Source organism: Oryctolagus cuniculus, chromosome 5 (assembly GCF_964237555.1).
Source record: "Oryctolagus cuniculus chromosome 5, mOryCun1.1, whole genome shotgun sequence".
Classification (NCBI taxonomy): Eukaryota; Metazoa; Chordata; class Mammalia; order Lagomorpha; family Leporidae; genus Oryctolagus; species Oryctolagus cuniculus.
In genome coordinates, this window is record NC_091436.1 from 72,280,129 (window position 1) to 72,305,093 (window position 24,965).

General features: G+C 39.4%; 1 protein-coding gene across 5 annotated transcripts in view; it reads left to right on the forward strand.

The window, feature by feature from the left end:
* Positions 1-1,693: 1,693 nt before the first annotated feature.
* Positions 1,694-24,965, forward strand: part of PNISR (PNN interacting serine and arginine rich protein) — a 28,665-nt gene continuing 5,393 nt past the window's right edge. Inside the window, exons 1-9 of one of the 5 annotated variants that reach the window (XR_011388604.1) lie at positions 1,694-1,930; positions 11,551-11,630; positions 12,781-12,897; positions 15,488-15,676; positions 17,048-17,271; positions 18,798-18,911; positions 21,172-21,362; positions 23,064-23,201; positions 24,268-24,367. Coding sequence is in view for 2 of the 5 variants with exons in the window: in XM_008263306.4 (XP_008261528.2) it covers positions 12,810-12,897; positions 15,488-15,676; positions 17,048-17,271; positions 18,740-18,911; positions 21,172-21,362; positions 23,064-23,201; positions 24,268-24,367 (1,102 nt within the window). In the remaining 3 variants the exon portion in view is untranslated. Of the gene's footprint in view, positions 1,931-11,550; positions 11,631-12,780; positions 12,898-15,487; positions 15,677-15,905; positions 17,272-18,739; positions 18,912-21,171; positions 21,363-23,063; positions 23,202-24,267; positions 24,368-24,965 lie in introns of those variants that run through there. The other 4 variants (XM_008263306.4, XR_011388605.1, XM_002714878.5 and 1 more) reach the window with 4 other exon arrangements.

The following is a 24,965-nucleotide window of genomic DNA, read 5'->3' on the forward strand; positions in this document are numbered from 1 at the left end:
GTTAAGGGAGAAGTCCTTGAAGAGAGTGATTTAGGGAAAAGGAAATGGAATTGTGAAACTCACTTTGTGGCCTGGCAAATGGTGGTTGTTGACAGTGTCCCATTAAACTGTGTGGGGGTATTTAAGAATCCTCTCCATTTGGCAATGGATTTCCAAAGTGATTGATCTATATTGGGACCATTGTTCAAAATCAATTATTTGATATAATAAAGAAATTGTATGCTAGGTCTATGCTGAGTGAGCAATTACATGATGATTATAGGTTGTACAAATATACCAGTTTCACTAAGGCAATCAGGTGTCAGAAGATGAAATAGTTCTCTGATTAGCATGTTTTTCAAGGAAATAAGCTTGAAAATTACCCTATTAAAAAACCTGGAAAGTACAGAAAAATCAGTGTACAAAGATAATTACTGATAACATGCAATATGTTATTGTTTTTTTCTCCATAAAATAATTTTAAAATCTGTATTAGACTGCTCAGTTGAACTTCTGCTAAGTGGATATTATAGAGCCTATCAAAGAAATCTAGCTTTTCTTGTGCCTCCAATAATATCCTCATGAGCTCCCTTCATGGTGTTGCATGATGTAAATAGTTAACTTTTCTCTCAAGACGAAATTTTATTTTGAAGGCCACTTAGATTTGAGGACTGCAGATCTTTAGCTAGTAAGGACGTTATTCCGATGATAATTCAGGAATCTGAATTTCAAGTGTTTTAATTAAGTTAGAACAAAAAGGCCATCTGTAGTCTCACATCTATTACATTCTTATCCATCTAGCTGCACTCTTACTGTTTTGTTTCTACTATCATTTGCTGTTACTTTGCAACAATTTACAATGAAACAATTTGGCAACAGTGCACTTTTTCTTCAGTCACGCAAGTTTCATGTAACTCTACAAAAATACTTCTCAAGATTTAGTTAAGAAATAAACTTATCTTTGGAACATTTCTGTAACGTGGAAATCGGTACTTTGATACATGAACATTGTTCGTTTAAAAACACTGGAATCGAAACGTTCTTTTCGAAGAATCGTACTGCATACTTCCCTTCGGGAGGCCATCTTGTCGTTGAGGGAAAGGAGCCGCCGGACGGAACCTAGACCTCCCTGTCACTTTTCCCTAAATGTCGCGGGGAAAAGAATCCAACATCGGTACTAGTTAAGAAAGAGCTGGGCAAGTGTCCTCGGGAGGGGGCGCGATGTCTTGAGGGTAACAAAAAGAGCGATCGCTGCGAGGTGGGATCAGTCCCCCACTTTCGCTACCGGTCAAGATTGGCCACCTTCACAAATATCCTGTTTTCCTGAGGCGGAACCCTCGGCGGAACTCAGTGAGACCCAAACCCACATGACTCGAAGTTTCGGGCCAGATCCTGGCCTGCCTGGAATGCCGCGCTGGACGCACAGAGCAAAAAGCCAGAGATGGTGCGGTTTGAGCCCGGGGCCCCTCCGTAGTCTGAAATTGGCGCGGCCGACTCAGCTCCTCTTCCGAAGCGGGAGGGTTTCTGGCGGAGAACGTACTTCCTCTTGAGGCAGGATCAGGTTGTTACAGTAAAAACCCGAGGGCGCCCTCTGTGTAGAGCACTTAAGCTCTTGGCTCACTGCCCAGTGAAAAGACGAAAAGGGGGCGGGGCGTGCGCCGCCTATTTTGTAGGTAACGTACAGGAATGTTAAGACAGTTGCTACTGCCTCTAGGTGGGTTTGCCCGAAAGAAAAATGGCGTTGACACATGTCAACCCGGTACAGTCACGTGCTCACAAGCCGGGATAAGATAGAGTATGGCTTCAGATGACGAGCGGATATTCTTATTCACTTCCGGATGAGACCAGTCGGGCGCCATCTTGTCTTGTTCGTGAAGAAGTAGAAGCATCAAAAGGGTTGGCGAGGTATTACAGGAACGATAGCGACAGTGGTGTTCCGGAACCAGAGTGGGTAAGTGATGGAGAACGATTATACGTGAGGATCTGCCGGCCTATTACAATGCACTTGGTTTCTGTAGTGGAAGTACCGTAACTTAAGCAGGCTGCGTACGCTACTTGGCGCGACCGCCGGAACCTCATTCCCTTAAAGCGGCGGTATCCGCATGACTTAGTGAATTAGCGCGGTGCTCGCGGCGAAAAGGGAATATTCTAATTAGTGAGTGCTCACGACCCCTTCTAGGAGTTTGCTGTTGGATGAGAAGGGAGTAATTGTTGGATGCCAGACCGGCCGTTAAGCACTGCGCGTGCGCAGTGGACACCCTCTTCTGGGGAGGGGGTGGAGGAGGCGGGGGCCGGGGCCTGGAGCTTATGTCCTGTGCGTCCCCGACTACGCAGGCGCGGGCCGGGGCACTCGCGACCTGTTAGCCACAGCTAGGTTCTTTGATTTGAATGTTTCTTGTGTTCTCAGTGGATGGTGGACTTTATGTGTTAAGCTTCACGAAGAGATTTCTGTGGTGGGTAGTGCTGTCATCGGTATTGGGAAGTGGATAAATTTTAGATCGTGACAGATTGTTAAATTAATGTTCCAATTTAAGGTCTTAATCTCGCATTAATCTTTTTTTTCTCCCCTTGCCCCGAAGTAAAGCAAAATAAACTTGGATTTCTTATTTGAGTGCAGCAGTAGTAAAACTCTAAAGGTTTTACTCATGGGATTGTTTTGTATAGCGTCAAAGTCTATAGGAAAAGTAACTAAGTTCTTTTTGAGATGTTTTTGAGAGTCTCTCTATATTTTTTAAAAGATTTATTTATTTGAAAGGCAGAATTCCAGAGAGAGAGAGAGAGAACTCTTCTATCTGCTGGTTCACTCTCCAAATGGCTGCAAATGTCTGGTGCTGGGTGATCCCTGAAGCCTGGAGCCAGGAGTGGGGTCCTGGTCTCCCACCTGGCTGTCCTCTGCTGCTTTTCCAGGAGCGTTAGCAGGGAGCTGCTGGGTCTCCAACCCGTGCCCATATGGGATGCTGGCACCAAAAAATTTTAATAGACTGAATTTTTTAGAACAAGTTTTGATATACAGAACAACTGAACAAATAAGAGTTCCCATGGCTTCTCCACTCTCACCCTACCCCCACCCCAAATGTCCTCTTTAAAAAAAAGGGTTATTTATTTGGAAGGCAGATTTATGGGTGGGGGGTGGGAAGGAGAGCAGTGAGAGAGAGAGAGAGAGAGAATATCTTCCATCCACTAGTTCACTCCCTAAACGATCACGACAGCCAGGGCTGGGGCCAGGCGGAAGCCAGGAGCCAGAAACTTCTTCTTGGTCACCCACATGAGTGGTAAGGTCCTTCTTCCACTGCTTTCCTAGACACGTTAGCAGGGACACGAAGCCCATATGGGATGCCATGTCACAGGTGGTGGCTTAATGTGCCTCGCTGTGACAGCAGCCCTCATATTTCCTTTTATTTACATACATTGGTGTGTGTGGTACTTTTGTTGCAATTAATGGACTAATATTGATAAATTGTTACTGACTAAAGTCCATATTCTGTTCTTATTTCCTTAGTTTTTACCTGTACTACTATTTCTGTTCCAGGATCCCATCTACAATATCAGATTATATTTAGTCTCCTTGGGCTTCTTTTGTTTAGGAGAATTTCTCGGGCTTTCCTTGTTTTGTTGTTGTGGTGACTTTTTTTTTTTTTTTCACTTTATTTGAAATTGAGGCATAGAAAGAGAGACAGACACAAATAGAGATCCTCTATCTGCTGGTTCATTTCCCAAATGTCTTCAGCCAAGGCTGGACCAGTCTGAAGCCAGGAGCCAGGAACTCAGTCTTCGTTTCATGTGGGTGGCAGGGATCCAACTACTTGAGCCATCATCAGCTGCTGCATCCCAAGGTGCACATGAGCAGGAAGCTGGATCAGGAGTGGAGCTGGGACTGAAATCTAAGTACTCTTATGTGGGATGTGGGTATTTTTGAGCAGCATCTTAAAACACTTGCTCTTTTCCCTGTGTTTGGTGACTGGAATGGGCTAAATTGGGTTCCTTCTTATCCCCTACCCCCATTTATATGAAAAGTCCTGACCCTAGTACCTCAGAGTGTGTCTTTAATTAGGAAATGGAGCCTTTTTTTTTTTTTTTTTTTTTTTTTTTTTGTTAACAGGTAAATTACCCAATCTTACTTTTGGATTTTTAAAATATTTGTTTACTGAAGTATAATTGAAACGTACATCTTTGTCCAATCAATTTTGACAAATACACCATTTTTTTCTTTCTGCATTTTATTATTATGGGGATATATTTGAAATAAATCTCTTTGTTTTCTGTGTATTTGTTGTGAGATCCATGTGTATTTTCTTTTTTTTTTTTTTTTTTTAAAGATTGACTTATTTGGGCCGGCGCCGCGGCTCACTAGGCTAATCCTCCGCCTAGCGGCGCCGGCACACCGGGTTCTAGTCCTGGTTGGGGCGCTGGATTCTGTCCTGGTTGCCCCTCTTCCAGGCCAGCTCTCTGCTGTGGCCAGGGAGTGCAGTGGAGGATGGCCCAGGTGCTTGGGCCCTGCACCCCATGGGAGACCAGGAAAAGCACCTGGCTCCTGGCTCCTGCCATCGGATCAGCGCGGTGCGCCATCGGATCAGCGCGGTGCGCCGGCCGCGGTGGCCATTGGAGGGTGAACCAACGGCAAAGGAAGACCTTTCTCTCTGTCTCTCTCTCTCACTGTCCACTCTGCCTGTCAAAAAACAAAAACAAAAACAAACAAACAAAAAAAAAGATTGACTTATTTATTTGAAAGGCAGAGTTACATAGAGGCAGAGGGAGAGAGAGAGAGGTCTTCTGTCTGCTGGTTCACTCCCCAAATGGCTGCAGTGGCCAGAGCTGGGCTGATCTGAAGCCAGGAACCAGGAGCTGGAAGCTTCTTCCAGGTCTCCCATGTGGGTGCAGGGGCCCAAGGACTTAGGCCATCTTCTGCTGCTTTCCCAGGCCATAGCAGAGAACTGGATCAGAAGTGGAGCAGCTGGGACTTGAACTGGTGGCCATGTGGGATACCAGTACTGCAGGCAGCAGCTTTACCTGCTGCACCACAGCACTGGCCCCAGGAGTTGGGCGGGGGGGGTCTTTAAAGACGTAAAATGAGGTCAGAGTTGAAATGCCCTTTTCATCACGTGCTATCAAGGGTATGTACTATCAAACTGACTTAACAAATTGGTAATGACCTTGAATCACCTGCCTGAGGTAATGGTTGTCAGCTTTCTCCATTGTAAAGTGTGGAGTTCATGTCTAAGGAATGAAGAATTCTATTCTTCCCGTATTTATTTGGAATTCTTCTTCTTAAGAGATTTCCTATTCTCCCATTTGTTTATTATACCAGTGTGGACTCGTAATATTTATTTCATACTTTGTATTATAATCTGAATACTACAATTTATGTTGCTCAGGTTCTTCCAAGTTGGTCATTGGCAGCTTTTTCAGTTGTGTATTTTTCTCCTTTGACCTGTCTCATCAGTTTTCCTTTTTTAGCAGTCTTCCTGCCATGAAAAGGTACTCCAGACTCATTTTTTGTATTTCCTGTCCTATGCTAATCTTAGCTATTTCTCTAAAGAGTCCCAATTCCTCTTAGTGAAGAATGGTATGAGAAGCTAGTTTTAGGTGCTTATAGATGCTGCAGCATCATTTTAGCCCTCTCTACATTTATTTCTCAGTTACCACTATTCTGGGGGATATTTTCAACCAAATTTTTCAATTCTCCCATGTTTTTTGAATACTGTACCTTTTTAAAACTACTAGCTACAAAATACTTCAATACATACTAAAATATATATCACATCAAGCGGCAAAAAATTTACCACATTTCAGATGTTTACATGATTAGTCCTTATCAGTACCATTTCTTCTTAACTTGAATTCAACAAGTGAATTCCTTTTGATGTTGAAATTAGTCAGCTGGTGTGTAAGACTGTAATGCCAGAGGTAAAGAGCATTGTTGGCATTTTGTGGCTTCTCACATTGTATTTGATGTGTACCAAAGAATGTTTGTGTTTCTGTATTGCATTGATTTTACAGTTGATTCTTAAGTGTTAGAAAACACCCCATTTTAATTTTTATATAGCTCCTTGTCTTGTTTTATGAGTGATTTATGATTTGAACAAGTCATTTTAGCAGCCTCAGAGCATGTTCTAATATAGCATTATTTAAGAAAAGGCTAAGATTAGCCGGCGCCGTGGCTCAATAGGCTAATCCTCCACCTTGCGGCGCCGGCACACTGGGTTCTAGTCCCAGTTGGGGCGCCGGATTCTGTCCCGGTTGCCCCTCTTCCAGGCCAGCTCTCTGCTATGGCCAGGGAGTGCAGTGGAGGATGGCCCAGGTGCTTGGGCCCTGCACCCCATGGGAGACCAGGAAAAGCACCTGGCTCCTGGCTCCTGCCAGGATCAGCGCGGTGCGCCGGCTGCAGCGGCGGCCATTGGAGGGTGAACCAACGGCAAAGGAAGACCTTTCTCTCTCTGTCTCTCTCTCTCACTGTCCACTCTGCCTGTCAAAAAAAAAAAAAAAAAAAAAAAAAAGAAAAGGCTAAGATAAATGATGGTCGTTTCTAGTTGTATCAGTTTCTAAGGGATGCTGTAACAAATTGTCACAAACTGAGTGGCTTCAAACAACAGAAATTTATTTAGTCACAGTTCTGAAGGCTGAAAATCTAAAATTGAGATTTTGGCCTGCCATGCTATTAGGGCTCTAGGTTAGGATACTTATTGCTTTCTAGGTTTTGGTGGTTCCTGTCAATTCTTGGAGTTTTGTGGTTTTTAGACCCATCATTGTAATCTCTGCAACTTTTGTCACATGGAATTCACCCTGTGTCTTTCTTGTTCTTAAAAGGACACCAGATATTTGATTAGGTCCCACCGTAATCAAGTATGACCTCATCTTAGTTTGAATCTGCAAAACCCTGTTTCCAAATAAGGAGACATCTTATGTATCTTTCATGGCTGGGTACACAGTTATATCATAGTCACAGTTATAACATAGTCCTAAGCTTTTTTTTCTCTGCCACGTGTGATAGTTTTGACGATCTAATGCATCTTGATTGTTGATCTTTCTGTTCTTCCCAAATCTTACTTGTTTTCCAAGAAAATCAGTTAACTTGATCCAAAGGGAAGTAATTTCAAGAAAGTCTTACATCTTGATTCAATAACAGGGTTTCTCCAGACTTGTAACCAACTTTACAATTGAAAATTGAATCTAAAGGAAGAACGAGTATTGAAATCAATTTTTATAAGATCACAGTAGCAGTATTAGAATGTTATTTTAATGGTTGGAATATTAATGTATTTACTTGGAAACATTTCATGAATACGTAGACTGTTTTAACTGCTCAATTTGGAGAATTCAGATAATTATAAAATATTTCCTCTTTCTTCAATATTATTGGATGAGCCAAGACAAAAAGAAACTCAGGAAAATTCTTAATAGATCATCTCTAAGAAGTATTATATCTATAATTTGGCATTGTAGAAATTTTTAAATAGTACAAAGGTGAATGTAGTAAATGTACATGTTTGATCATTATCAGCATTTTTCAAATCATCATATTTTTTTCAGATTTATTTATTTATTTGAAAGGCAGCCTTACAGATAGAGGGAGAGACGGATCTTCCATTCGTTGCTTCACTCCCCAAGTGGCCACAATGGCTGGGGCTGGGCCAGGGTGAAGTCAGTAGCCTGTAGCTTCTTCTATGTCTTCCATGTGGGAGCAGGGTCCCAAGCACTTGGGCCATCTTCTGCTGCTTTCCCAGGTGCATTAGACGGGCTGGATTGGAAATGGAGCGGCCAGGTCTTGAACTGGTGCCCATATGGGATGCTGACGTTGCAGGCGGCGGCTTTACCTGATGTGCCACAATGCCAGGCCCCCAAATCATTTTTAAACTAGTGTGTAAATGTCATTTTTAGTGGTACAAGGTTATGTCATTCATTAAACTATGGTGAAAATTAAACGTTCAGTTTATACTCTGTATCCATGGATTCCTCATATATAAATTCAATCATGGATAGAAAATATTTGAGGAGAAAAAAAGTCTTTCTTGACCTTATTTACTGAACAGTACAATGTAATACCTGTATTGCATTTATATTATATTATGTATCTTTTTAAAAAGATTTATTGTATTTATTTGAAAGACAGGTAAAGGTTGCGGGGCAGTGGAAGACAGAAGGAAAAACATCTTCCATCTGCTGGTTCACTTCACAAGTGACCACAGTGGCTAGGGCTGGGCCACAGTAAAGCCGGGAGCCAGGAGCTTCATCTGAGTCTCCCACGTGGGTGGCAGGAGCCCAGGTATTTGGACCATCTTCTGCTGATTTCCAAGGCACATAGGCAAGGAGGTGGATAAGAAGTGGATCACCTGGGATTGGAAGCAGGGCTCCTATGGGATGCCAGTGATGCAGGCAGTGGCTTACCCTTCTGCACCACAGTGCCAGCCCCAGCTGTATATATCTTTTGACTACTGGATATACTGTTGTATTCCTTCTGTTTTCCAGATTTTGCATATAAGTTGGTAATGAAAATTTTGTGGTGAAGGTGAAAGAAGAAACAATAGAGCTTAAGTCACTTATTGAAATTATTTTTGTTATTAAAAATTAATTAACAAAGTCCTTTATGTAACATTGTGCTAGGTAGTAAAATATATAGAAATTTTTAGTAAGTATGTGAATAATGCTAGCTTCATAACAAATCTTAACCTAAAGTCTTTCCCTTTTGTAGGAAATTTAGATAACTATAAATTTAGATTTTTGTGACCGGAGCTACCTCTTTTGGATGAAGTTATAGAAATTTACTCCAAATCTTCAAAAGAAAATGAGATAGAAACTAGGTGATTTGCCAGATGTCTCAGATGACTTTTCTGTAGCTTTTATTACTCATAACAGTCATTATGCATTATGCTCATCAGCTTCCTTTATTATATTTTTAAAAATTTATATATTTCTAAAAATATACATGACACAGTTATTCAAAGAATACAAAGGATGTAAAACAAAAAACCAAAAGTCTGTGATTTATTTCCACTTCCCAGAGCTTACAAGATTTTAAGAGATTTCTGTAATTTAGTTTTCTGTACATAATAGCATTAAAAAGAAAAAGCCTCAAGTGGCATCATTTTTCATGTTGTTTCATGTTGGTTTTTTTTTTTTACTTACTGTTTGCATAGCAATACATGTTAGTACATAAAAACAGCCCGTTTTCATGGCTGAATAGGGGTCCATTATATGGTTCACTTTTTTTTTAGCTTTTATTTAATAAATATAAATTTCCAAAGTATAGCTTATGGATTACAATGGCTCCCCCCCCATAACTTCCCTCCCACCCTCACCACTCCCATCTCCCGCTCCTTCTCCCATTTCATTCATATCAAGATTCATTTTCAATTATTTTTATATACAGAAGATCAATTTAGTGTATATTAAGTAAAGATTTCAACAGTTTGCACCCACATAGAAACATAAAGTGTAAAATACTGTTTGAGTACTAGTTATAGCATTAATTCACATTGTACAACACATTAAGGACAGAGATCCTACATGAGGAGTAAGTGCACAGTGACTCCTGTTGTTGACTTAACAAATTGACACTCTTGTTTATGGCGTCAGTAATCACCCAAGGCTCTTGTCATGAGCTGCCAAGGCTATGGAAGCCTTTTGAGTTTGCTGACTCCAATCTTAGTTAGACAAGGTCGTAGTCAGAGTGGAAGTTCTCTCCCTTCAGAGAAAGGTACCTCCTTCTTTGATGGCCCCGTTCTTTCCATTGGGATCTCACTCACAGAGATCTTTCATTTAGATTTTTTTTTTTTTTTTTTTGCCAGAGTGTCTTGGCTTTCCATGCCTGAAATACTCTCATGGGCTTTTCTGCCGGATCCGACTGCCTTAAGGGCTGATTCTGAGGCCAGAGTGCTGTTTAGGACATTCGCCATTCTATGAGTCTGCTGTGTATCCCGCTTCCCATGTTGGATTATTCCCCCCCCCCCCCTTTTTTTTTTTTGACAGGCAGAGTGGACTGTGAGAGCGAGACAGAAAGGTCTTCCTTTTGCCATTGGTTCACCCTCCAATGGCTGCCGCCACCGGTGCGCTGCAGCCAGCGCACCGCGCTGATCCGAAGGCAGGAGCCAGGTGCTTCTCCTGGTCTCCCATGGGGTGCAGGACCCAAGGACTTGGGCCATCCTCCACTGCACTCCCTGGCCATAGCAGAGAGCTGGCCTGGAAGAGGGGCAACCGGGACAGAATCCGGCGCCCCGACCGGGACTAGAACCCGGTGTGCCGGGGCTGCTAGGCGGAGGATTAGCCTAGTGAGCCGTGGCGCCAGCCATATTCTCTCCCTTTTTAATTCTATGTTAGTGTTAGCAGACACTAGTCTTGTTTAGGTGATCCCTTTGACAGTTAGTCCTATCATTATGATCAGTTGTGAACAGAAATTGATCACTGGAACTAGTGAGATGGCATTGGTAAGATGAAGTTTTGGGTAAATCTTTACTTCTGGAGATTAAATTAGAGTTGAGGGGCTGATGTTCTGACAGTGAGTTAAACTACCACCCGTGAAGCCAGCACTGATATGGTGCTAGTTTGAGTCCCTGCTGCTACTCTTCTGATCCAGCTTCCTGCTAATGTGCCCGGAAACGCAGTGGAAGATGGTCCAAGTACGTGGGTCCCTGCTGTCCATGTGGAGACTTAGATGGAGTTCCTTGCTCCTGGCTTCAGCCTGGCCCAGGCCCAGCCATTGCTGCCATTCAGGAAGTGAATCAGCAGATGGAAGTACTGTCTCTCTCTCTCTCTTCCTTTCTCTATAACTGCCTTTCAAATAAGTAAATAAATCTAAAAAAAAATGGAGTTGAACAGGAATGAGTTGTCTCGATTGCCATTTTTTAAAAAACCCATGGTATTTATAAACTGGAGGAGTGCTGTCAGAAGTGATAGTGAGAAAATCCTCGTAATGGTGTTAAGCATCACTGATTGAAGCTTCCTGTACTAAGTTTCCACGTGTTTCTCATTTAATTCTAATGAGTACCCTATGCGGTAGACACTACTGTAGATGGGAAAACCAAGGACTAGAGAATAATTTGTAAGTGTTCACATAGCTTGGAATGAATTTAAATAGGCATCATAAACCTGTGATGCGCAGTATAGTCTAGGTGACAAGTGATGTTCAAAACATTTAAGAGAAGTGAAAAAGTTATCTGTGACAACCACTATAAATATGAGTAAGGAAAATTTATTTAGAGTGATTTATTTAGTCATTACCTTGTTTGTACCATTTAAGTTAATACCAGGTGGATGAGATCTTTTCAAATATTCTTTTTTTCCCTCAATCTCTAAATTGTTTGACGTGATTTTGTATTGTGAATGAATTAAGTAATAAGACATTTTAAAAGGAAAAAATAGATGTTATAAAGCCTTGTATCTTCATTTCTGATTTATCGCTTTACCTTAACTTTATAGTGATAAAATAATTCCGACTATGAAGTTAACAAAAGGAAAAGTTCCAAATTAATTTGGAGATGATCACATTTTCATGTTGCATCTCATTTATTTTATTTTTATTTTAATAAATTTTCATAATCTATGAGCAAACACCGTGTTTTTGTCTTTTTTTCTCCCTAGGGTATAAATATTCTTGCTGCTATGCTTCCAAGCTGTAGTTTGAATCAATCTAAGTTTTAAACAGAAGGTGAACCTCTGAGGTCAGTGAAGTAGTTGGTGTGTTTATTTCCTTGTTATCTGGCTTTCCTATTTTTGTGATCCTGCAGTACTAAGACTTGGTTTGGTTTGGTTTTAACATAGAGGAAAGGGTTAATCTAGAAGGATCTGTTTAGTAAGCACTTATTGAATACCTGCAGTGTGCTAAGTTCTAGGATACAAAACAAAGAAGAAATACAAATTTCTTGTGTATCATTGGTTCTTAAATAGGGTTTTGTATAATTTTGGGTCTGAAACAAAAATAGACTTGTAGGAATTTTAAACTTTCTTTTAGTAAAGCTTTCAAACTAGTTTAGAGAAAAGAAGGCTAGTGTGATGACCCCTTATTCTCACCCTACTTCCAGCACACACAATGCCTACCTCCTAGATTTAGTTTTTTACGTGGCATGTCCTCTCTCTTACTTTCCATACTATTTATGTTAAGAATCCAGGTCTTACAAACTAGCTCACCTCTAGCTTTGATTGTTTCTTCTTTGTCACCAATAATTCTTTTATACTAGAAGTGAGATCCAAAAACTCAATTGGATTCAGTTAAACATTTTTTGTGACAGTGTTGATAGTGACTCTGGAAGCATAATACTGATCTTACAGACACCTAATCTGTGGAGTGATATTTTGGCAACCTTTGAATTTCCTATTTCTCATTAACTTTTCTTCTAAGATTTTCTGAGTCAGTTATTAGGTTTGGCCATATGGTAGTTTTCAATTTCTAGGCTACTTCTGTCTTTATTTTTATAATAATTATTTAAAAGGAAGAATTTTTCTTCATCAGCTACAGCTGTTTGGTTACCCTCTTAAAGGAGTTTTGACTGAGGGGAGATGAAGTTGCTTTTTCTTATAATCTTCAAAATAATGCATTTTCCAGTGATTTATATTGGGGAAAATTAGATGGTTGGTCTTGGTTTGCTTTTTTCAAGCTGAAGTGATTAGATCTGCACTTTCTGTCAAACTCAGATACTAACATTAAAATAAAAATTTCTGCTTTTGCTTGCTAACCTAAAAAAATTCAGTTGGCTCTCGAAACCTGGTGGTTAGAATTTTAGAGCTCTTGCCACATAAATGTCATATAACTCTGATGTGTGAAGTTTTAAGATTGAAGGACTCTAATTTTTAACTATGCTTACTTTGTTGAAGATAAAGAATCAACTATTTTGAAAGAAAAAATGTGGGATCAAGGAGGACAACCTTGGCAACAATGGCCCTTGAACCAGCAACAGTGGATGCAGTCATTCCAGCACCAGCAGGATCCAAGTAAGGATACAAACTGAATTTGGACTAGCGGAGGTTTGAATATATGGTGATGGGTATGAGCTAGGGCTCAGGGAGATGAAATTAGAATTGGATCACTTTATGGTCAGAATATAATTTTTTATCATAAATATTTATTTATATTCAGTTAATAATACATATCTGGGGCATGTGTTTGGCCTGGCAGTTAGGGTGCAGTCTTGGCACCACTCCCAACACCTTCCTGCTGTGCGCTCCCTGGGAGATAGCAGGTTATCACTCAGGTAGTTGAGTCCCTGCTGTGCGTATGGGAGATGTGATTTGAGTTCCTGGTTTCCTGGGTTTGGCCTGAACCAGCTTGGGTCCCTAGGGCTTTTGTGAGCTTTGCTGAGGAATAAGCCAGCAGATGGGAGCTCTTTCTGTCTTTTTGTCTATTTCTCTGCCCTTCAAATAGGTAAGAGTAAGTAAATAATTTTAAAAATTAATAATACATATCAGTTACTTTGTTAGGAGAAGAGCTAGGTTTGTTAGGATTATAGTTGGACGTTTGAAAAATTTTAGGTTATATACTGCCAGGTTTAACTTCCTAAGTGTTATACCATTCATAAAGTTTTTTAAAAAGTATTTATTTTAGAGGCAGAGAGACAGGTAAGCAGAGAGAACTCCCATCCCCTGGTTCATTTCCCAGATGCCCAGAGTACTTCCCAGTACGGACTAAAGCTAGAAACTGGGAAGCTGAGAACTCAATCCAGGTCTCACGTGCATGGGCATGGCAGGAACTCAATTATTTAAGCCATCACTGATGCCTATCAGGGTCCTGATTAGGTCAGGGCCAGAGCCGGGTGTCAAACCAGGTTCTCTAGTATAGAATGCGACTGTCCTAACTGGCGTCTTATCACTAACCCACACACTCATCTACATCCTTATAGTTTTAACCAAAGTTTATGAGAATGTCTATTTAATCCTTGCTAAACTGAGATGCAGGAAAATGTGTCTTTTTCTGCTTTTTTACTTCATGAATAAAATTAGACTTTAAAATATTAAGTATAACTATTTGGGAAGGTGAAAGGGAGGGACTTTAAGATAGTGAGGGCAGTATATTTTAAATAAAGATTGGCTAAGAAGTTGTTAAAGAGACTTGTTCAGGCTAGAAATGAGAGGGAAAAGAAGGGCAACTATGCGGAAGAGAAGGGGTAGCTAGCTACACTCCTCCAAGGTCTGTAGGCTCAAAATAGGCTTGCAAAGAGAAATAGGACATGACGAAGCTAGAAATGATTGATTAAAAAAGAAAAAAAATGATTATTTATTTATTTTGAAAGTAACAGTTACAGAGAGGGAGAGACAGAGAGAAAGATCTTCCATCTGCTGGTTCATTTCCGCATAGCTGCAGTGGCCAGCTCTGGGCCAGGCAGAAGCCAGGGGGCAGGAGCTTCTTTTGGGTCCCCCATGTTTATAGCAGGGGCCCAAACACTTGGGACTTGGACGTTTTCCACTGTTGCTTTCCCAGGCCATTGGCAGGGAGCTGGATCAGAAGTGGAGCAGTCAGGTCACAAACTGGTGCCCATATGGATTGCCGGCATCACAGGTGGTAGCTTTACTGTTATACTGCAATTCTGGCCCCTAATTTTTTATTTCTATGGTCCTGATTTTTTCCAGAGGATGACTTTTAAAAATGAGTAAACTGGGGCCGGTGCTGTGGCTCACTTGGTTAATCCTCCACCTGTGCCGCTGGCATCCCATATGGGCACCGGGTTCTAGTCCAGATTGCTCCTCTTCCAGTCCAGCTCTCTGCTGTGGCCTGGGAGGGCAGTGGAGGATGGCCCAAGTGCTTGGGCCCCTGCACCCGCATGGGAGACTGGAAAGAAACACCTGGCTCCTGGCTTCGGTTCAGCACAGCGCTAGCCATACTGGCTGTTTGGGGGGTGAACCAACGGAAGGAAGACCTTTCTCTCTGTCTCTCTTTCTCACTGTCTATTACTCTACCTGTCAAATAAAAAAAAAATGAATAAACCAAAATTTGGGGCTTAAATTTCCTTTGAGTTAATATTAGAAATGAGTGTTTTTGTGAGTGCCTTTCCTGAAAATCTAAAGCAGTTTGTATTCTAGCCTAAATTTGGGTTATTTTCTTTTTTTTTAAAGGTTTATTTATTTATTTGAAAGAGTTACACAGAGAAAGGTAGAGATAGAGAGAGCTTCCATCTGCTGGTTCACTCCTCAGGTGTCCTCAATGGCCAGGGCTGGGGCAGGCTGAAGCCAGGAGCTTCTTCCAAGTCTCCCACATGGGTGGCAAGGGCCCAAGAACTTGGACCATCATCTGGTGCTTTTCCCAGGCCATTAACAAGGAGCTGGATCAGAAGTAGAGCAGCTGGGACACTAACAGGCACCCAAATAGGATTCTGGCACTGCAGGCAGCAGCTTTACTTGCTATGCCACAGTGCCAACCTGTGGGTTATTTTCTAAGCATCCTTTCAGTTATAATAGTCTGTAATACTTAAAATCTTTATTAAGGAATATCTAAGAAGCTTTTTTTTTTTTTTTTTTTTTTTTAGCATGGAGGCATTATTCCTATAGCTCCAACATTTTGAGTCCTCAATTTTGTGTTCATTTTTATTAGGCCAGATTGACTGGGCTGCCTTGGCTCAAGCTTGGATTGCCCAAAGAGAAGCTTCAGGACAGCAAAGCATGGTGGAACAACCACCAGGAATGATGCCAAATGGCCAAGATATGTCTACAATGGAATCTGGTCCAAACAATCATGGAAATTTTCAAGGGGATTCAAACTTTAACAGAATGTGGCAACCAGGTTTGTTGTTTTGTCTTCCAAATTTTAGGACTATGTTTTAAATAAAATGAGCATTAATTAAATTATTTAATTTGCTTAATTTTATGACTTACTCAGATTAATGCTCCTTAAAGAATAGGTAGTTTCAGTTTGATTTGACCTTAACATTTTGTGGTTAAAATTATTCTGTACTCAATTGGCTAGCATTGTGGCACTCAGTTTGATTCTTTTCTTGGTTCTTCATTCCTAGGCTGACAGGGGCTGGGAACACTCTGGAAACCTCACTTGGCATCTAGGGAAGAGAGCATTCTTTGTCTCTCTGTTGCAACCTCTGGCCTTTTCAGAAGCAGCACTGGCAGAGTAAAAACATGGCTAGTCTCTAATTAAAGAAAAATTGTGTCACTATGTGACAAATAAGTCTGTCAAATATACTCTGCCCCACCATCCGCCCACCTACCTTTTCCCCTTTTTTTCAGATAGTGAAAACTTCTAGTTTTTGTCTGTTTTATTTTTGTTGGTTTTTTTTTTTTTTTTGCTTCACAGTATAATTTAGAGTCTTTGATGCTAATTCAGTTTTCCATGGCTTGTGTTATTAATTTTTAATAGTCATTTCAAATTATTTATAGAGGAATCTCTCATTTGAGTATGCTGATGATGTGGTCATATCTTTCCCTATGAATATTATTGTTTTTCATACTATGTAAGAATGAAAAACTAAAGAACTAATCCCCTAACATCACTTTTAAAAGGATAACAAATCCTCTATTTGATTCTGTGAGGTGATTTATTATTAGCTTTTTTGGAATGCCAGACTTCTCCAAGTTTGAAAATATTTCAATTCCCAAATTCTAGTGTATAAATGAATCACACTTTCCCACCTCCCTTCACCCCCCAGTTTCACTATACTGGCTTTCTTTGTGACTAAGCAAGTGGTTTATCTTTGTATACCTCAATTTCCCCTCCTGAAATTGACAAAAATAATACCTGATTTTTTTTCCCCCTACCTCACAGGGATGTTGTGAGGATAAATGTGTTCATAGAAGAAAAAAATATATAAAATCTCAAAGTATTATTTTTATGGTGGTGTTACTGAACAGAATTAGAAAATTCATTTAAAAAATGCTTTGATTTTTGTTACATTCATTAAAAATAATTTTGGGCATTTGGTTTCCATTTGGGTTATGAATTAGAGTTGAATTAGCTCTTTTAAGTCATTTGTAAGATAGTTTAGTTCATTGCTTAATTTTAAGATATGCAGAAGGAGTTTTACCAAGAAGTCGTAAGTTTTCTGTATTTGTTTATGAAAAGTCTAGTTTTCTTGAGATCTTAAACATTTGTATTGATTTTGTTATAACCCCCTGTTGAATGTTTTTATGCCTGAATCTTAAATAGAATGGGGAATGCACCAGCAACCCCCACACCCCCCTCCAGATCAGCCATGGATGCCACCAACACCAGGCCCAATGGACATTGTTCCTCCTTCCGAAGACAGCAACAGTCAGGACAGTGGGGAATTTGCCCCTGACAACAGGCATATATTTAACCAGAACAATCACAACTTTGGTGGACCACCCGATAATTTTGCAGTGGGGCCAGTGAACCAGTTTGACTATCAGGTGAAAGATATTTTGTTGCTTTAATATTGTAGATGTGCACGTAACCCATTCTTTGGAAGTGTCTCATCAAGAATTCCTAAGATATGTGTTTCACTTCTCAGATTTGTACAGATAAGCACATACTGTGTCTCAGAAGTTTTTATTTTGAGTATTAAAATCATTAGATTTTTGGCTTTTGATTTGATTAGGAAAATAGTATAAAGAATCATTAGGGAAAAATTTGGATAAAATGAAAAATGTGTAAGTGCAATAGCTGTATGTTTTGTTTTCTAATTTATAATTATAAAATGGCATATTTAAATAAAGTTTAGAAAATTCACAGTAGTTGAATATATTATTTATCAATATTAAGCCATGAATACAACACATGAACATAGATCATCTTCCTAGTTGCAATTCCTTCTACTATGTAGAATTATGACTGTTTTTTAGTGGTTTTTGCTTTTTCATTCTGACATGACATGTTAATAGGATTGTACATAATTTCCTTTGTAGCATCCAATTCATTCCTAGGGACATAGAACTCTATGGGGAATAGTGTCATCATGTAAGGCTTTATTTTCACTATCTACTCTGCTAGAGTCTACCATTAAATTACAATGCCAGGTGTCTTTTTTAAATAACTGGTTACAATTATTACCTTTTAAATTGAGGTATCATAGTTTAAAACTTTGAAAAAAATCCATACAGTTTTTCATTAATTCTGAGGTGGATAGTTATGTCCTTTGATAATGGACGTACAGGGTTCACCCTGAGAACAGTAATCCTTTAATTAATACATAGGCAGATGCTTGTTGTATACTCATAGTTGGTATACAGATAAGACAATTTCTGTTTTGTTTTTGAAGAAATGCAACAACAGGGAATTTGTACTTATCCCACTTTTATTGGTGGATCACATGCTAATAAGAGAAAGAGCTTCATTGGCAACTGGCCTAAAAATGCCTCTGAAAATAGCAGAATTATAGAAAATAATAACTTCTGTCTTTGCTTATGAGTAAATATATCTTAAAAGATTACAGAAACAAGTTCCCTAGAAATAGAGAGTTTGAAATTGACTAAAGTTTTTCTGCATTTTCTAATTAAAAAAAGCTTGTTACTTATTTGATGTCTTAGTTTATAAATGGATTTAAAATGAAAATGTTCATATGTATACATATAAATACACACACATACATATGTGTATATATATATATATATATATATCCTTTTCTGTACTTCTTAAAAATAGCATATCAACTGGCTTTTAGAAGTCAGAAATCCTTACATAGGCAGAAAATCTTTATCCTTCATAAGAAAAATAGGCCTAGGCTCTTGGGGCTACAGAAATATCGGTGGATGTTAGAACCATGGAATTCTTGGATTTGCTGCACACATGGATTTCTACTGTCCCAGTTCATAACACGTGTGTGTCCCAGAGAGTATGTTGTATTAATGTGAAGAAAAATAAACTGCAATACTCTTTCAGCATGGGGCTGCTTTTGGTCCACCGCAAGGTGGATTTCATCCTCCCTATTGGCAACCAGGACCTCCAGGACCTCCAGCACCTCCCCAGAATCGAAGAGAAAGACCGTCATCATTCAGGGATCGGCAGCGTTCACCTATTGCACTTCCTGTGAAACAGGAGCCTCCACAAATTGGTAGCTATTTACCTAAGTTTAATGAACTACATTTGTCTTGATTTCGTTTTCATGTTAAAAGGATGCTTTGTTTCCTTTAATTGCTCTGTTATTTCTGATATGTTAAGAACTGATCTTTTATTTATTTAAAGTGCTAATTTTTTTCAAATATTGTTTATTTGAAAGGCAGAGCGACAGATTTTCCATTTGTTGGTTCACTTCCCATATGACTGAAATTGCTAGAGCTGGGCCAGGCTGAAGCCAGGAGCCAAGAACTCCGCCTCCCACATATCTATGCCCCTTTATATCTGGATGGTGCCAAATCATCCAGCATTTAATGGACCAGACATTGAGGTCTTTCCTTTTTACATTTTATGGAGATTCTAGATTACTGCTTTTTAACTTGTACTCATTCAAATGAATTCTTAATCAGTTAGAAAAGAACTTCTACTTTTTTTTCTTGTTTTTTTTTTTTTTTTTTAATTTATGTAAGCTGAACAAATTTCATGTATTTCATATATACAGATTTGGGGCACAGCTTGTACTTTTGACTCTGTTCTGATTTCGTATTTTAGGAAGCAACTTAGTATAAGAAATTAACTCTGAATTAGCCCACATCACTGTATATTGGCTTTTTAACCTTGGGCACATGGCTTAATCTGTTGGAACCTATTCGTTCACCCTCAGATGAGATCTGATAATAGTAGTGATCTATGAGGGCTTTTTGTAAGGATTAAATGAGATTTTTTTTTTTAAGATTTTTTACTTATTTTAGAGGCAGATTTACAGAGAGAGACAGAGAGTGACAGAGAAAAACGTCTTCCATCCGCTAGTTCACTCCACAAATGGCTACAACTGCCAGAGCTGGGCCAATCCAAAGCCAGGAGTCAGAAGCCTCCTTTGGGTCTCCTACATAGGTGCAGGGGCCCCAGCAGTTGGGCTACCCTGCATTGCTTTCCAGGCTATAAGCAGAGAGTTGGATTGGAAGAGGTGCAGCTGGAACACAAACTAGTGCCCATATGGGATGTGAGCGCTGCAGGCAGAAGCTTAGCTGGTTTTGAGATGATTTTTTTTTAAAAAGATTTAGTTATTTTTTTGAAAGGCAGAGTTACAGAGAGAGAGGGGAGAGATCTTCTTCCATCTGCTAGTTTCACTCCCTAAAAGGCCACAACAGCCAAGGCTGGACCAGGCTAAAGCCAGGAGCCTGGAACTCCATCCAGGTCTCCCACGTGAATGGCAGGGACCCAAGTACTTTCTTTTCTTTCTTTTTTTTTTTTTAATTTTTATTTTTTAAATAATTTTTTTTGACAGGCAGAGTGGACAGTGAGAGCGAGACAGAGAGAAAGGTCTTCCTTTGCCGTTGGTTCACCCTCCAATTGCCGCCGCGGCCGGCGCACTGCTAATCTGAAGGCAAGAGCCAGGTGCTTCTCCTGGTCTCCCATGGGGTGCAGGGCCCAAGAACTTGGGCCATCCTCCACTGCACTTCCTGGCCACAGCAGAGAGCTGGCCTGGAAGAGGGGCAACCGGGACAGAATCCGGCACCCCAACTGGGACTAGAACCGGGTGTGTCGGCGCCGCAAGGCGGAGGATTAGCCTAGTGAGCCGCGGTGCCGGCATACTGTGGCTTTCTTCCACTGCTTTTCCAGGTGTGTTAGCAGGGAGCTGGAATGGAAGTGAGCAGCCAGGACTTGAACCAGTGCTCATATGGGATGCCAGAGTCACAGGCTGAGGCTTAACTCACTATACCACTATACTACAATGCTGGCCTCAAGATGATTTGTTGTTGTTGTTGTTGTTTGACAGGCAGAGTGGACAGTGAGAGACAGAGAGAAAGGTCTTCCTTTGCCGTTGGTTCACCCTCCAATGGCTGCTGCGGCCGGCGCACCGCGCTGATCTGAAGGCAGGAGCCAGGTGCTTCTCCTGGTCTCCCATGGGGTGCAGGGCCCAAGCACCTGGGCCATCCTCCACTGCACTCCCTGGCCACAGCAGAGAGCTGGCCTGGAAGAGGGGCAACCGGGACAGAATCCGGCACCCCGACCAGGACTAGAACCCAGTGTGTCGGCGCCACAAGGCGGAGGATTAGCCTAGTGAGCCACGGCGCCAGCCAAGATGATATTTTAATGTTTCATTCTGCCTTGGCAAAATCCAAGCATAAGACATTTTCGTTAACACTATTAAAAGTTACGGTTTTCAAAAATTTACTCATATCTTTGTAAAAATTCAGAAATAGTGAACTCATGTTTGTAATTTTTATTTAACTGACTTGTAAATATTTTTTCAGATGCAGTAAAACGCAGAACTCTTCCAGCTTGGATTCGTGAAGGTCTTGAAAAAATGGAACGTGAAAAGCAGAAGAAGTTGGAGAAAGAAAGAATGGAGCAGCAACGTTCACAACTGTCCAAAAAAGAAAAGAAGACCACAGAAGACACTGAAGGAGGAGATGGGCCTCGTTTACCTCAGAGAAGTAAATTTGTAAGTAGAATCTGTTGACATGAGACTCCATGTGACAGTTTTATCTGTGTAAAAGAGATCATTGAAATGTTTTAGCTTGGAGGAAAATATTAATGTTCCTGAGATTATTTTTAGTTAGTATACCTGGGGGACTATGGTTGATTGTGTGTTTTTGTTTATTTGAGAGTTTTCATCTGCTAGTTTACTTTCCAAGTGCCTCCAGCAGTGGGGCTGAGCCAGCAGTAACTTGTTCCGTGCTGGTTTGACATCAGCACTGTCTAGTATGTGACTCAGGAAATGGGTCCTCTGCCCAAGGACCTTTGCTGCTGCAGAAGTACATCTCAGTGAAAGCAAGGCAGCTAGATTTTGGCAGAACTTTCTAGTTTTGCTTAGATTCCATAAATACTATAAATTACTTTTCTTTCTCCTAAAAGACTTAGGCCAAAGCTATATTTTTTTTGTACTGGATGTTATAGAAGTAAATGAAAAATACTGTTTATGTTTACCTCTTTTATTTTTTAAGCCTTTAAAAATATATAGATATATAATATATAGATATATAATATATAAATTTTTTTTATGGTCAAAAATTGTTTGGAAATTATCCTTCCTTCTGAAATGCCTTTGAGCTTCTTTGGGCTTGTGTTAAATATATTTTTCCTCTGGTCCAAATAATCTTTCCAGAGTAGCACTGAAGTGATCATCTGGTCTTTTACTTAGTGGGATCATTATGAGTCACTATGGGAAGCCTCTTTGACTAAAGAAGGGTCCCCTTTTGAAGGTGTGCTATGGATACTGAAGCCTAAAATTGTACAGTGATAACTTGCTGGCATTTGCTCACTCTGAAGTATATCTAATTTTTTAAACTATTTTTTTCCATTATGTGGCTAAAGAGAAATAAGTTTTGCTAACTTTCACGGCCAGCTGAGATCTTGGAACTATGTAAAGATATTTTATTTTTAGTCATATTTAGGAAAGTAAACATATGATTAATAACATGTAGTACATTTATCCAAAGTTCCTGATACCATTCATTTTAGAACTGTCATATAGAAATAGGTGTTAATTAAATGTGTCTCTGGACATATTTTTCTGGTTTTTTATAAAATAAGGTCAAAATTGACTAAGGGAAAAACAAAATTTAAGAATTAAAATAATTCTTGGGGGCCGGCATTATGGCACAGTGTAAGATAAAGCTGTGCCTGCAATACTGGCATCTCATGTGGGTAGCAGTTCGTATCCCGGCTACTCCGTTTCTGATCCAGTTCCCTGCTAATGGCCTGAGAAAAGTAGCAGAAGATGTCCCAATTGCTTGGGCCCCTGTTACCCACCTGGGAGACTTGGAAGAAGCTCCTGGGTCCTGGCTCTGATCTGGCCCAGTTTTGGTCATTGTATCCATCTGGGGAGTGAACCAGCAGATGCAAAATCTGTCTCTTTCTCTCTGTCTTTCCCTTTCTCTAACTCTGACTTTCAAATAAATGTTTAGAAAATAAAGAGTTAAAATAATTCTTTCATAAGCTATCTTATAGTCAGATTTCTTTCTAGATAATACTTTTTAAACTACCACATGAAGTTTATAGTACAAAACTGTAAATTAGCAATTTTACTTTTATATTTCTATTTCATCACTTCTTAATTTGGAGTCTTAAATTTTTGGTGTACTTTAAGGAAAGAATTTTGGATTAAAAATGTGAATTTGGGCTACCATCTATTTTTGTGTAGGATAGTGATGAGGAAGATGAAGACGCTGAAAACCTTGAAGCTGCAAGCAGTGGAAAAGTCACAAGAAGTCCATCTCCAATTCCTCAAGAAGAGCAGAGTGAACCAGAAATGACTGAAGAAGAGAAAGAATATCAAATGGTAGAATGTTTAGTTTCTTACTGTGTACAGGGATTTATTTTGTTAGTAATTGTGGCTAATCTAAACATTTAAACTGAGAACTATAGAATAGTTAGAAAATGTTTATATATAGATTGGCTGGGCAAATAATGTCTGCAGAATCCAGATGACTTTTAACACGCAAAATTCCAGCCTAAAAGCAGCCTTTAAGCCCATTTCCCAATACTAATATTGCAATTAAAACAGTCTTTTGCCATATGAGATTCAAGAGAATATTAATCTATTTTTTCTAAAGTGTGTTTTGTTAAATAGAAACATTGAGAAGTGATAAAAGAATTCATAGAAGTACAAGTTTAGGAAGCCTTGGAGTAGGGCACAGACTTCATAGTAAGAATCCTGAATGCCTTTGATTTTCCATATTGTATATTGTCATTTTGTGAGATTGAGATTCTAATATGCTGTGCTTCTCACTTCAAAGACCTATGATTTTTAGAGTGTCTTTAGAAAATGCTGAGTCATTTTACTCTTATTTTAATAGATGGGCAATGTGGAGCACAAGAAGGCTCAGGGACTAGTGAAGAGTAGTCTGCATTTCAGGAAATCGGTAGCTCAGCCAGGGCTAGAATTCAGCACTTACTTTAGGTCTGTTGAACTTGCCATTTTATATTATGTTAGCTCCCTTAAGAATTCTGCTATAGGTTATTAGTGTATTAGAGTACTCAAGAATAAAACAACTTCATTTGGTAGAATGGAGTAACATCCTTTTCCCCAACTATTCTTGTATTGTTCCCCAGATGTTTTTAATCTAACCTTGAGAAACTGACTTAGGAAACTAGTATTGTACTGTTTACCAGTATTATTTAATGAAGGGAAAGGGATACTCCTTATGGGGATTTTCCCTCTAGAGTAAGAATTCATTGTCTTCATTTTTTCCTTTGACCCATAAGATTTTAGAATTTTTTAAACATTGATGTTTTAGAATAATTTTCAAAGAACTCTATTCGAATGGCTGATCTGATTCAAAATTGTTATAAAATGGATTTGTATTTAAGTTTTTTGAGAAACTTTATAAAATATTTTTCCTTAGATGTTATTGACAAAAATGCTTCTGACTGAAATTCTATTGGATGTCACAGATGAAGAAATTTATTACATAGCCAAAGATGTACACCGAAAAGCAACGAAAGGTATATTGTGGATGTTTTTGGTTTTCTTTTTCTGGGGTCATTTTGATTTTGGTGACTATTTTGGACTCTTTTTGTTGTCCTTGTTGGATTACTATCAGATATTCGAATATTCCTCATCTTGCATGTTTTAACTCTGAGAAGGGTTAGATTTGTAGATACTATATTAAAACTATGCAAATATTTTTGTTTTATCTGAACTACCTGAACACAAATTAGCTACATGCTATTGTCCGTAAAATGTTTTGTGGAAAAATTCCTGATGTTTAATTTTTTTCCAGATTTTTTTATAGATAACATGGTATTGGTGTATGACTTCTAATATAACTTATTCTGACTAGTGAATTTTGGATTATAAACCTTCAGATTTTTCAGTTTATCAGTTATAATTCTTTCAGAAGCAAGTGATTCCTCCCTCCCCCCATATTTTTAGTGACACTTTAAAAATATATGGAAAAGAAAAATTAAATTACATGCCATATTTCAGAAATAGGAATACAGATATAATGATCAACATTTTCCCTCATTTTAAACCATTTTAAACTCACATCAGAATTAGAATTTCAAAGCCAGACATGCTACTGGTTTAAAGTGAATGTTA